The sequence below is a fragment of the Phalaenopsis equestris genome, unplaced genomic scaffold, assembly GCF_001263595.1.
Source record: "Phalaenopsis equestris unplaced genomic scaffold, ASM126359v1 Scaffold001343, whole genome shotgun sequence".
Taxonomy (NCBI): domain Eukaryota; kingdom Viridiplantae; phylum Streptophyta; class Magnoliopsida; order Asparagales; family Orchidaceae; genus Phalaenopsis; species Phalaenopsis equestris.
The window spans coordinates 845,835-859,223 of NW_018165782.1; the positions used below are offsets into that span (position 1 = coordinate 845,835).

General features: G+C 37.1%; 1 protein-coding gene across 2 annotated transcripts in view; it reads left to right on the forward strand.

Annotated features, from left to right (window-relative positions):
- The window catches only part of LOC110034063, a 57,595-nt gene that overhangs the window by 24,772 nt on the left and 19,434 nt on the right, over window positions 1-13,389 (forward strand). For both annotated transcript variants that reach the window (XM_020738310.1, XM_020738311.1), the window contains exons 6-8: window positions 4,543-4,612; window positions 7,284-7,329; window positions 7,404-7,653. In XM_020738310.1, the coding sequence (XP_020593969.1) occupies window positions 4,543-4,612; window positions 7,284-7,329; window positions 7,404-7,653 (366 nt within the window). The remainder of the gene's footprint in view (window positions 1-4,542; window positions 4,613-7,283; window positions 7,330-7,403; window positions 7,654-13,389) is intronic.

The following is a 13,389-nucleotide window of genomic DNA, read 5'->3' on the forward strand; positions in this document are numbered from 1 at the left end:
TCTAGAGAAGTGATAGTTTTGATGTGATTTTGGGTTTAGGATATAATATATAAAAGATTGGAACATACATATATCTTTCAGATTGTAATAAAAAAAATGTCATGGCTGCGTGGAAGCTAAATTTTATAAAAGTGCAATTAAGCCAATTATATTGTGTGATTTTGAGTGTTGTGTAATAGAGCAATGATTAATGATTAAGTTTCAAAATTGATTATATTAAAGAGATTTTGAGGGTCTGTAATAGAGAAATCATTAATAATAATACAGAAAAGTGAACATAAAGATGAGCACATTGTCGAAACTAGGAAGGCAGTTTGAAAATTTATTATATTAAAGAGATGATGAAACTTGTATTTATTGAAGATATAATTTATGAAAAAAGACTTGAATGATTTGGGCATATACCACAAAAGATAGAATGCAGTCATAAGGCGAGTATATAAACATATCATAAAAGGATTAGTAAGGAAAATGGGTAATTGGTTTTGACACTTATATGCATCACCGTGATAATAAATAGAGAATGGAGATTTACAAGTGAGATCATATCTAGTTGGAATAAGACTAATTATTTTTTTCATTATAAATAATAACAGACATTAAGGCTAATTATGTTGATGATGCATGGTGATATTTAAACAGTGGATGGATTGGATTTATGTATAACACAAAATAAATGCAAATATTTTTGTTGACATTGAAATGGTTACAACGAAGTCTCTTCAAGACAGGAAATAAATGAAAAACTAACACGACAACAAGAATCTTCTTCTAGGGCGCGGTAGTTGGGTTGATTATAGGCTGGTTGGGTGCTGGTTGGTGGGTGGTGGTGGTAGCAGAAAGGGTTAGGAGGGGCTGTGATTATGCAGGAAGATAGTAGGATGGAGGGTAGATGGGTGAGTTACGGCAGAAGATGGGGGGAATAGATGGGGTGCGACAACAGGTTGGATAGGGCGGGGCTGAGGCAACAACAAATGTGTGAGGGAAGGTGTTACGGTGGTTGTTAGGTAGGTTGGAATTGTTGGCGATAGTTATGAGGATTGGCCTGGAGTGCGACAACAACAAGGTGTGAGGCGGGGGCTGAGGCAATGAAGACGGATAGGTAGTGCTGGAGGGTTGGCATGATAGGAGCAACTGCAGGTGGAGATATGGGAATGCACGATAGTAGCGGGAGGGATATTGGAATGGGTTACGTCAGCATAAGTTAATTTAGTGGTTTGCAGCTAGGAATCAAGAAGGTGGGGTTGCTGAGGAGAGGGCTTCGAGCATGGAAAGGAAATATGGAAAGATAACTGTCCCTATGGGAGCGAGTTATAGCCGGAGCACCCCTCAGATGACTTACAGTTGGAGCAGTTTCTTGCCCTCAGATATAGCCCTAGAAGGGGAAAACAATAGCCTATGAATATCTTGGATAGAATCTCAACTAAAATTAACCCTAGACAATGCAAATGAGCGTATTATAATAATAGATAAATAAGGAAGAGGAGGCCTCTCCCCTTGGGTGGTAAAACCAACCCACCTAGGGCTGACTGCATGCTAAACTAGCTGGTTCAACCCCTCCAGTCTCGCGTCAGTCTTCCGGGGTTAGGGGAACTTTGATCTCATTTGTCGAAGCTTCTGTATGCTTATTGTCGGTAATGAAGCTATTGTAACCTCTCGGGGCTAAATGATCTTCGACTGCAGCCCTAGTAGCTTCTGGATATCACTGTTGGCTCCACCGTCTCCCAAAACATCAGAGGAACTTCCTCTATTGGCGAGCATGCATTCTTATTGATACTCTTCTGGAGGTCCACTACTAAACTGAGTCTACGTGCCACGCGTATACTGTTGAATCCTTCTAAAATAATCCATGGTCGGCTCAACCTAATTTGAAGTTAGGGTAACTTGAACCTTCTTGAATGATGGTGGCCATGGCGGTAAAGTGTTGATAGTGATATCCTGAAATGCTCTCTGTCATGACTGTCCCGTGTTTGGAGTTTGTGTCTCAGTCCTATCATCCTCTGCCATTATCAAAACTGGTCCCACCGACGTGACTCTGCTGGCAAGGGCTCCGTCGAAGGAAGTAGGAAGGAGTAGTTGATTTTGAATCCTTGATGTTGAGGCCTACGATCAAATTTCCACAGGCTCTCTAACAAAAGGTGACAAACATCCATGCTGACCATGTCGCACCACACCTGATCTTGTAGTTGGTTCCCAATTGAAAACTCCAATAGGCACCTCCGGTCAATGTTAACCCTATTCTCCTTCTTCAGCCTTGTCAGAGAATATGGCCGGGATTGCTTCTGAGTCATAAGGTCGAACTTCTCCACCATCTGTGTAGAGACCACGTTCTTACTGTTCACTCCATCGATAATGAGTTTACATATCTATTTGTTCACAGTGCAACAGGTGTAGAATGTATTTTGATGAAGCCATTGTGAATCCCTCATATCATCAGTTTGTAGGACGTCATATCACGAGTATCTCACTTTCATCCGGTGAAAGATGATGCACCTCACCTTGTTCCTCAGCTGTCTCCTAGTCGCCAACCTCCTTCAAGGCACCCTATTTGGTACTCGGCTCGTCAGACTGCTGGAGGCAATGTGCCTAAATTCGTGACATTTGAAGTATTTTTTAGCTGGGATTGTCGTAAGCGTGCTACTTTTCTCAATCTTCTTCTCACTGGGGTGTCTCTATTGTTATCCGCACCAGCTTTCTCAACCCTTTGAGGGGTGCTTTTGCTAGTGTCTCCAATTGTGGGTGGGCTGCCTAACTGATGGTGGTTGTCTGCTTTGTTTCTATTGATTTTTCACTTTCAATGCTAAGGTCCGAACATTTCAAAATGATCAATAAAGTTGCAATTGGTAATTAATGGTGAGATAGGTGACAGTAGGATGGTTAGGTGCTGGTTGGTGGGTGATAGTAGTAGGAAGGGTTAGGAGGGGTTGCGATTATGGTAGGAAGATAGCAAGTTGGAGGGTAGATGAGGAAGATACATTAGAAGATGGGATGAGTAGATTGGGTGTGACAGTGGGTTGGATTGGGAAGGGATGAGGCAACAACAAACGTTTGAGGGAAGGAGTTACGGTGGTTGATAGGTAGATTGGAGCTGTTGGCAACAGTTTTGGGAGTAATAATTCATCCAATACTCTCTTTTTCTTCTCTAATCATTAAGGGTCGGTTTAAATTAACTTAATTATGTAATGGATTAAAACAAGATATTGTCTTCCATCTTTGACTTAGAGCGAAATGTCAAAGTTTGAATTAATGATCTTTAATATACCTCATAACCTATGTATTATTTTCTTTTTGTTATCCAATTTATGGTTAATATGAATGATCAATTGAGAAAAAAATTTCTCTCAACTAATTATTAGAAGGCTTAAATTAGTTTTTCATCTAATAATTTTTGTTTTCCATTAGAAATAAGATGTATTTTAATTATTGATCTAATTTAAAAAACGTTAATTTTTAGTACTTGATAATCTCTTAAACTAATTGCTTGCTAAATGCATTACAATTATATATGATACTAAAATAATAATTTTGAAATTATTAAGTAATATGTATTATGTAAAATCATTTTAATATTTTGTCTCGTATGCATTGTATATATAATTGAAGCTTGTTTGTTTGTCTATATAATTGAAGCTTCAGAAAGCCCTGATAAAATGTCTAATATGTGTTTCTTGAGTAACTTGTTCCAATGATAGTCGTATGAATGATACGTCCATGACTAATGGTTGGCAGAGACTTACACAGTGCTCTTTTTATTAAATCGTTCTTCACAGTGCTATATATTACAAAATTTCTAGGATAATAATGTTTCAAACAGCCATAATACCTCTTTTTTGGATGTTGAAGTAGCCAAAGCTTTTTTCATTCGAATTGAAATTAACTAACTGTTTGGGTTGACTTTCATATAGCTTGCAACGTTCAAAATCTTTTTTGTGGTTTAGGCTACTTGTTTGCAATTTAAATTGAGCCACTCAAAATTGTCAAGTCATTGATGCAAAATATAATTAAATTACTTGCTGGTATGTTGGTAAGTGCTTTGTGTAATGTTTATACGAGTCTTAATTTCCAAATTTTTCTTATGCAATTTCAAATCAACATGACATCTTGATTTTGAGCCACTAGCTCGTCCTGACATTAAATCAGATTTTGGGTCAACATAAACACATAAGAACTTAACTCTCATTGTTCTTCTATTTGAATAAATAATCATCCATGTCTGTTATTAACATTTGAATGCTGCAATGCTACTTTCTTTTCAACTTAATACGTACTTCATGATCTTCCTTTGATTTTGATTTTTTATTTAAGAAAGTTTAGTACTCATATCTCACATTTTGTTCTGTCTTGAATAATGCAGGATATTTACTTCACTAAACTGGCCACCTTTCTTAATGATTCATAACAATATTCAAGTTATTTTTCTACTTGAATTGTAAATATTAACAACCGTTTTTGTAATGCATTTCCTTACTTATCTAAGTTGCTCAATTTCTCATTTTACTTTTGTTGCTGGTTTGACCTGAATCATTGCTTTATATGTCCCAGCACTTTTGGGTTGCAATATCCATGGTGTTTCTTATAGCAGCCACAACATTCACGCTGCTTAAGCTTTGCGGTAATAAATTTTCATCTCCATTTGAAGTTTTAAATGTAATGCCTATCACATCAGTAGTACATTATAGTCTAATTTCCAACTACAGGCTTGCTTTTATGTGTTTATTAATGCATTCTTTGAACCTGGCAAGCATGTCAAAAGAAAAATAGTTTGTTTTTTTTTTTTTTGCTCTTGTAAAGGTATTAGTTGATTTACTTCCTTGAATAACACTTGCTTCAATCGCATTTTACTTTGAACCTTTTTTTGCCGTGTATGCTTTGGTGGATTTTTGATGTAGAATTCAATGGAAAAAGGAAAACTTTTGTGTTGAGCTTCTTTCACGCTTTCATTTAGATGGGTGGATTATTGTGGCCTTATTTTTGTCTTAATTTAAACCCATCAATTAACTAGTAGTTGTAGATTGAATCTGTATATAAGGTGATCTAACTTCTATAGGTCTTTCAGCCTCTATTTGGATTTCGTTGTAGTTTATGCGGCTGTTGAAGACAATATTTAGGTCTACCTATTTGGTTGACGAGTTGGATTTTGGCTTCGCCCAAAGTTTACCCGAACTTGGCCATTTAATATATGGGTTAAATTATTTGACTTGAACCTGCTTAACCCATTTATTAGTGGAATCTTGTAATTTTTGGTTTAACACGATTCAATTAACACAAAAATGGCTAATCTAACCTGACCCAATGTAATTGGCAAATCTTAGTTTATTCGAATCAATGCAAACACCAACCAAATAATGATCGGGTCTATACTTTTGCACAAATCTAACCAAAATAGTAAGCCTGTGGACTCGAAGTTGGATTTTTTGAGCTAGGTTCGGTTTGGGTCGGGTTGTTGGGTCGTCTTTTTTGGCACTCTTGGCAATTTTTTTAAAGCAAAATGATAAATTTAATTAATAGAAATTGGTTTGTCTCTACTTTAGTAGTGGAACTGTCTTAGCTGCTTTTTCTGAGGTAGGGCTATTGATACAGGGAGGCTTATCCTTTAGACTAGCACGTTAAAGTAAATCCCTAAGTAATGAAAAATATGGAGATATTGGCTGGCAGGTCAGCTGCAATTACAGACGTTGTTTGAGAACTACATCAGAAACATCAGCTAAAATATACATCTGAAGGGCAACAAATGACAAAGATAGACCTTTCTAGGGCTACCAACCGCCCAAACAAGATGAGAAATGTAACACATTTAACAGAGTCAGCTTTCAGGAAAAAAAAAGGTAAATTCTTGCCGCTGACAGGGCCATGAAGAAAGCCGACTTCCAAACCTGGCATCCACCTACATGTAAAAACATGAAGAGCTCTCAACACTGAAAACAAGCTATATAAGCAATAAACCATAGGTTCGAGGCACCTAAACAAAGCCAAACGATCATAATATAAGGGCAATAAAACATGGATCAACTGCTCACACAAAATAGCTGACTCTAGGAAAAAACTGGCATTGGTTTTGACTTTTGAGCACAATAGTGAATGGTATTAGGCAATCCAGAATGAATGAAAAAAACATAAAAATCAGGTTCATGACTTGATAAAACTAGATAAAACTGTTGATTAATATTCTGACAAAAATATAAGTAGTCTACTGATCATTACATAGATTATCACACCAGCAGATCTTATATGTACAACCACATCTGGAAACACTCGCAAAGAAGTAGTTGTTAAAAGATATATAGCATGTACAGAAACAGTATAATATGCTGATAAAAGATATTTAGTCAAGTATTTGATATAGTATATTAAGTCATGTACATAAAAAAGAATATCATATGTATGAAGATTATAATGACCAAATTTATCGTGATTAATTGAGATTAGGCTTAGTCTCTGTAAAAGTTATGTGCTTGAAATATCTATTTTGAAGAGTAGTCATCATGCAAGCAACAACAATGGACAAACTATCACAGAAAGTTACCAATTACCTATAGGAACCATATGAAATGGGGGAAAAACTGACAGAGAGACCCAACCAAGAAGTCTACCAACTGTTTATATGCATTACTGTTATATCATAACCTAAAGTGTTATAAGTGGTTCAGCTCAACCAAATTTGATATAAAAAATGTGCCTTCAAACTTTAAGTAGCAACATGCGGAGGGATCAGACAATTAATTCTAAATATTGGGTATCGAAGATAAGAAAACCTGATTGGCAAAACACAATTGACAAACTTACAGCAACTAAATAGAGTCTGCTAGCGATTACTTAAACAGGTACACCATATACCGGGATGTATTTTGATTAGAATGAAAGATATAATACATATTTTTATTACCATTCCACCTTTTAGATGATATAAATAGTACGGGAAACATTTAGGTATTTCTGTTCATTACCTTGGACTGATTTTGAGAGGTATGACAATGGAGTATAAATAGGCATGGTTTAAAAGTTCATGCTCAGTGCACATTACTCCATAGGCTCAGTACAGTTTTGATGTATCCAACTTTAGCTTTACATGACAAAAGAGCTTGTTTACAAGCTCATGACCTTCCGGGTTTTAAAGTAGCAATCTTAACATTTCCCCAAGTCCAACTACTAAGAATGTTTGGGGCTGGTTTTAATGAATTGTTGTCATGCGTATGATATGCTAAAATAGTACGTTGTTAGGTACATAACTATTTATATTTCATGTTTTTACTAAATTGTTTTGGCTTGCTAAATTGTGGATACAGGTGATGTTGGTGCCCTTGGCTGGTGGGATTTATTCATAAATTATGGGTAACTTTGATAAGCGCCCTTTGGCTGAAATCATTGCTGTTGTGAATTTACTGAATGTAATTTTTTATATTCAGAATTGCAGAATGCTTTGCTTTTCTTGTGTGTACCAAGTGGTCTAATCCATTGATACATGGACGAGGGCATTTTGCAGAAGCCAGCTCATCTTCTTCAACAATAAGATATCGTGATTGGAATAGCGGCTTGATGTTTTCTTCAATAGAAGATCAAGATCATGATAGGTTATGTGGCTTGCCAGATATAGGAGGCCATATTATGAAAATTCCACTTGTAGCTTTTCAGATTTTGATGTGTATGAAATTAGAGGTATGTATTTTTTCCACTTCAGTGATATTCTCTTTCCATTAATAGAACACACTAATCAATAGCAGCACATTGGAATTTAAGTTATACACTCCAGAGGGACACTTGTAACATGGTTGGCTTCATTGTTGATATGAATAAATTAAAATGTGAAATTGTAAAACATGATTCTTGAATTATTTATGAGGGTCATGTTCAATCTACTATATTTATCTCTCAAATTCAAACCATAATAGTTCTCTTACTACCTAATTTTGATTCTGGAGCATATTTGAGTAAAGGGAATAAATTGAATACTTTAAATAGTTGGGGCTAAAATAGCCCTAGAAAAATAGTTTTTGGACCCTTTTTAACATTTTTTATTTTTGACATCATGATACTAGAACTAGGTAAGGACTTATTGGCAACGCACAAACAAACTTTATCAATAATGAATTAGGGTTACAAAATAACTCAAACGGAAAAGGAAATACAATAATAGATTAGTCTCCGATTGGGGATGTAAGAAGAGATTCAAAGGTAGTGGTGGCAACGTTGAAGTGGTAGGGGAAGGGGGGGGAAGACGGGTGGCTGGTTTGTAGGGTGGTAGGTTGGAACGGTGTTTGGTGGGTTGTAGGTGAGCTTGACAATAAGGGTTATTGCGGGGAAGGGATGACAGGATGTGGGCAGATGACTTGGAGGTCTAGGCAACCTAGGCGGTTGTGGGGAGGAGTACGGGTGCTGGAATGAGGGGACTGGGTGACTGGCAGCAAGTTGTGATAATAGTAGAGGGGGCGATAGAGCTGTAGAGGGAGATGGGGTTGGCTGACGGCTAGGGTAGAGGTAGGAAAAGCGGTTGGGAAGAACATTGGAGAAGATTGGAAGGATACAACACGACCTCAGAGTAGGATAAAGTCGGAGCACTACCTGTCATCGGATGCAACCCTTGCAAGTGGGAAGAGGACTTCACACAGCAAATTTGAATGCAAACACAACCAAAGCTGCCCCTTACAAATAGAAAACAACAATTTATAGACTTCACACAGGAAATTTGAAAGAAACTCCCACACAAAGCGAAGAGGTGGGGCGGCAAGAAGAATCCAGAAAAAAATAACTATTAAAACTTCATATATCGAAAAGAGAAAAGGAAGGTTGGCAGTCCCTCCTACTCTAGAGATCGCGATCCCTTCTTCGTGCTCCTTCCCCTGGTCCGGTTTGCGGTTTTTATGGCCAGCCAGTTCAGCCGGCCGCCCGTGTCACATGATTTTCAGTGGAGAAGCCATTCCCAATAAATCTCGTCTTAATGTTTCCAGTTTCTTCAGTGTCACGCCCTTCCCTTACCTTGAACAGTTCCCTAGTATCATAGCTTCCCGTTGGATGCCTCATTTGATGCTTGCTTCTTCATGTCCGCAACAATGTTGATTTTGTGATCACAATGTAACGCCTCTGTCTCAACTTCCCATCACATTTTTTTATTGGCCCTGTTCCCCAACGCCTTTGCAAATCACACCTTGTCTGTCTTCTAACTGATCCACAAGATTCTGATTCTCCTTAAAACAACTTTGAAAACAGCCACCAATATAAATGCCATTACATGTCCTATATTTTTATATAGATTCAAGTCAGAAGGGCTTATAAGTTTGACTTCCTCATAGACATAATTCAGGTAGATCTATTGATGTCTGGATGTAAGTTGGAATAGATTTAAGGAGATCAAACTATGATTTATAATGACCTATGATTTACAAGGCTAAATCTAGAAGAAATCTAGAATTTACCTAGCGTAAGTTCAAAAGCCTGGGATTTACTTAATGTCCAATGAACTTAATTAAAACCATATGTATTGTTTATCCTATATATCCTGAATAGAGTGTGTTGGAAGTGTACATGCTTTATGCATGCATGTTGAAGACGTATTTTCAAGATTGATTTCAACTTAGTTGTTAACATAGGTTTTGTTGTACCTATTTTATTGAATGTTTTATAGGTTCAAAGCATTGTTTTTGGCAATTTAGACACATTGGGCATGGATGATAAGAGCTCAAAGGCATTGCATAATTATTAGTTATTCACGAGTTTGAGCATGGTTCAAAGAAAGAACTTCTAGTGTTGTTGACTTTTTTGAAAAGAAAAAAGACGTTAAAAAATGGCATGCCTTCCGTACTTATGTCAATGTCGAGTCTATATGCACCTCTCCTTGCAAAATACAAACGAACTATTTGGCCATTGCCTCGTGCTTAGATCAGTTGGTCGGGTATCTACTTGTTAGTTGTAAGTCCCCTTTAGTCCGGGGTTCAATTCCCCCTAGTGTAGGGTGTGGTACTCGAATTATAGGTGCATGAGGGATAGTCGAGGGTCGTATCATAACCTCCAGCCATTCCTTTAATTATTTATATAACGTTTTCAAAACCTCACCCGTTAGTATAAACTGCCTCAAGTGCTTCTTTTATTGAAAAAAAAAATTACATTAAGGTTGTATGAGAGGGCCCAAAAGAGGCACCCTACCCATACGATACCAAGTACAGTACGATACCAAAGAGAGTACCACCCCAACAAAAAGATACAGATAGACTCAAAAAATTTAAAACATGTAGAAAACAAATAGCTATGAACGAGTCAGTTTAGCCCAACATCTTCATGTGTGGAGCCAGATAATAAACTTTGAAATTTCGTGTCATTGCTTGGAGTAACCAAAGTATCATCCATTAAGGGCCCGTTTGGGGCAGCTTATTTGGTGCGTTGACATTTTCAAAACGCACATGGTATTTTTGGGTAAACTGCATTTTGACAGCTTATGCGTTTTCAAAACGTTGAAAACCTCATTTTCACGCTGCACTTATCTAGGTGCTGTGACAGCTTTTTGACAGCAGTTCGACTTTTCCAAAAAAATAAAAATTTATAATAACCACCGCACCTAGCTTATCAATAGATTATTTTTAATCAACTTATCAACAGATTATTCAATGAGCTGCAGCTGCTCCAAATAGGCCCTAAGTTTCCAAGTTGGAGTGTGCCCTCAACATTCTTCTTTCGTCGAGAAGTGTAAACCTGTCATTCTTCATCTGAAGACTTGCTCATGTGATCCTCAATCTTATTAGATATTAAAACAGCAGTATAAGGAAAGACAGTCATTGCCACAACAATAGGTTTCAGTGTATGTAAAGTGTGAATTGTCACCTCTGCAACTGATGCTTCCTGAATAGGAGCTGCGGGGCTATCCTAACTTTCAGTCTGAACATTATGCCTTATAGTATGGTCAGAAGATGGGTTCCCAGGGGCAGACACCATTTATTGTCTTGTGGTGATTCTCTCTTCAGGTTGACTGTCTTCAGGTTTGCTGAGAGCGAGTTCAGGCACGTGAGGTGCACTAATAACATGTTCCTGCTTTTGACTATTAGTTCTCAACTGTGGATGTAATCTGAAGCATTTCTCTTGCGTGTGTCCAAACATCTTGCAGTGCTTACAGTAGTAAGATTTTTGTTCCATAATGATTTTTTACCAATAACCATTGTGAGCAGAGTCAAACCAGACTTCTTCTACATCTGGTAGTGTAATATCCTTTTCAATCAAAATTTTTGCAATAGAGGGCCTTGAGAAATGAACTGTAGGTGTGTCTATCTGCAAATGTTTTTCAATGATAGTACTATTTGCATATAAGGTATGTAGATCAAAGAATTGAAGTTTGAGTTCATGTAATGAGAACCAGATAGGCGCAATTGGGGGTTCTTGACTGGGATCAAAATCAGGGGTACATTTGAGCAATTTTATATGATTGCACTCGATTGTGATGAATTTCTTTGAGAAAATTCTTGTGGGTTATGTTATTCCTCTTAGTGACTCCATTTTATTCAGTATTCACACATGAACTTATAGAGATGATACCATGCTCGGAAATATAAGGATCAAGAATTTAATTAAGATATTTTTTTAGCATTATTAGTTTTGAGAATTTGAATTTTGCTTTGAAATCGAGTAAGAATTATGAAATGAAATGATTGAATTATAGTTGTTTCAATTTTTTCTTTCGTGAGAAATATCTAATTAATTATAGTATGATCATCTATGAAAGAAAATGCCGTGCTTAATATTTTTTTTTTCTTGAGAGGGGCCTCAGACATTGCTGTGAATTACAACGAAAGGATGTTAGTGTTTTTATTGTAGTTTAGTGTATACATGTCTAGTATGTTTGGTAAGTTGACACGTTTCACATTGATAGAAATTAGACTTTTTATTGATAAACTAATGTGGAAACATTTTTCAATACAAGTAAAATTTTGTTGTCCAAGTTGACAGCCTTAACATATTTTGACTTTAAACGAAAACAAAATTAAAATTGGAAATTAGATTAACATAATTTAAACTATACTCAGAAATACAATCAGATCGATGAAATTGTCTACCGATGGGATTATTTCTTTTGAGCATATATAAACCACCATTTATCTAGCACTGCTAATCATCTTTCCTGAATCCACTAGCTGAAAATCACAAAATATTAGAATAAAATTTAGTCACATTATTTAAGTCATAAGTAAGTTTGTTGATTGACTAGATTGCAGTCTAATTTTGGAACATAAAGACCAAAGTAGAGGTGAAGATTTTGTTTCATTCTACTGATCTCGTTCTTGCTATTGATGAGAATGAATTGTCAGATATTTGAGAAATAGAGTGACTGATGCATGTGTTGTAATTTTTGAAGATATTGTCCACTGACATATAATCAGAGGCTCTAAAGTCGACCATCCATGGTTTTAATTTATTATTTTTAACAATAAGAGCATGTGGTAAGATGAAGTGGTGTGGTAACAGACTGATTAGTTGCTTGGTAAGGGATTGGGATGCTTGTGTTGAACTGTAACTATGACCTAACATTTTCTGTAGTGATTCAATTTGCTCCATCGTGAATGGACTAAATATTGCACTATTGTTGGTTGTAATTGTAGTATTGCACTAAATATTCCATTGGATGGTTTCCATTATGTATGTTATACTTGTAATTTTCAACATGTTTTCTTCACATGACCAAATTTCTTACAATGATTGCACTGGGTTTATTATTCTTAGAGGAGTTATGAGTGTATAATGATGGCCCTTCAACAGATGTTGTAGTATGATTATGGCGCTGGAGCATCTTCCGCTTTGGGCTCGAGACGAATGCGTTCGGGACCGGCCTGCATTCCAGCGCCTAACCGATCCAGCAAGGGAGAGACGATCGGGTCCTCTTAGGTTTGGCGCATCATCTCAATAGTGGGCCCCAATCCTAATTATCTAGGGCATTTATATTTTCTTCTTGTGTTTTAGGTTTTCAGTTTGTTGTGAGTTTTGTTTGAGGCATTTGTCGGCATCTTTGTTTCTCCCTTCAAGTATCCAAGGGTCGAGTGATGCTCCGGCCGTGTCTCGTTCTCAAGATGTTGATCTATTTTTCTCTGATCGCTCCCCGCCACCCTATGTCATCCTTCCTTGCTACAGTCGCCCTTAGAACAATAACTGTTGCGTTTTTTCCCTACTTCTTCATCTGAAGACTGTCGCCCTTAGAACAATAACTGTTGCGTTTTTTCCCTACAGTTTTCCCATATCTAGCCGCCTACCTCTCTTTCCAGCCTTGCTGCCACCCAACACAACCTTCCTGCATCACTTACAATCGTTGTCCGTCGCTACTGCCATCCGGAAAACAAAAAACCTGTTGGTTCATATCGTCCAACCACCTTCCGTCGCTGTCGTAGCCCATCAACTCCTTTCCTTGCTATTCTAACCATCCGT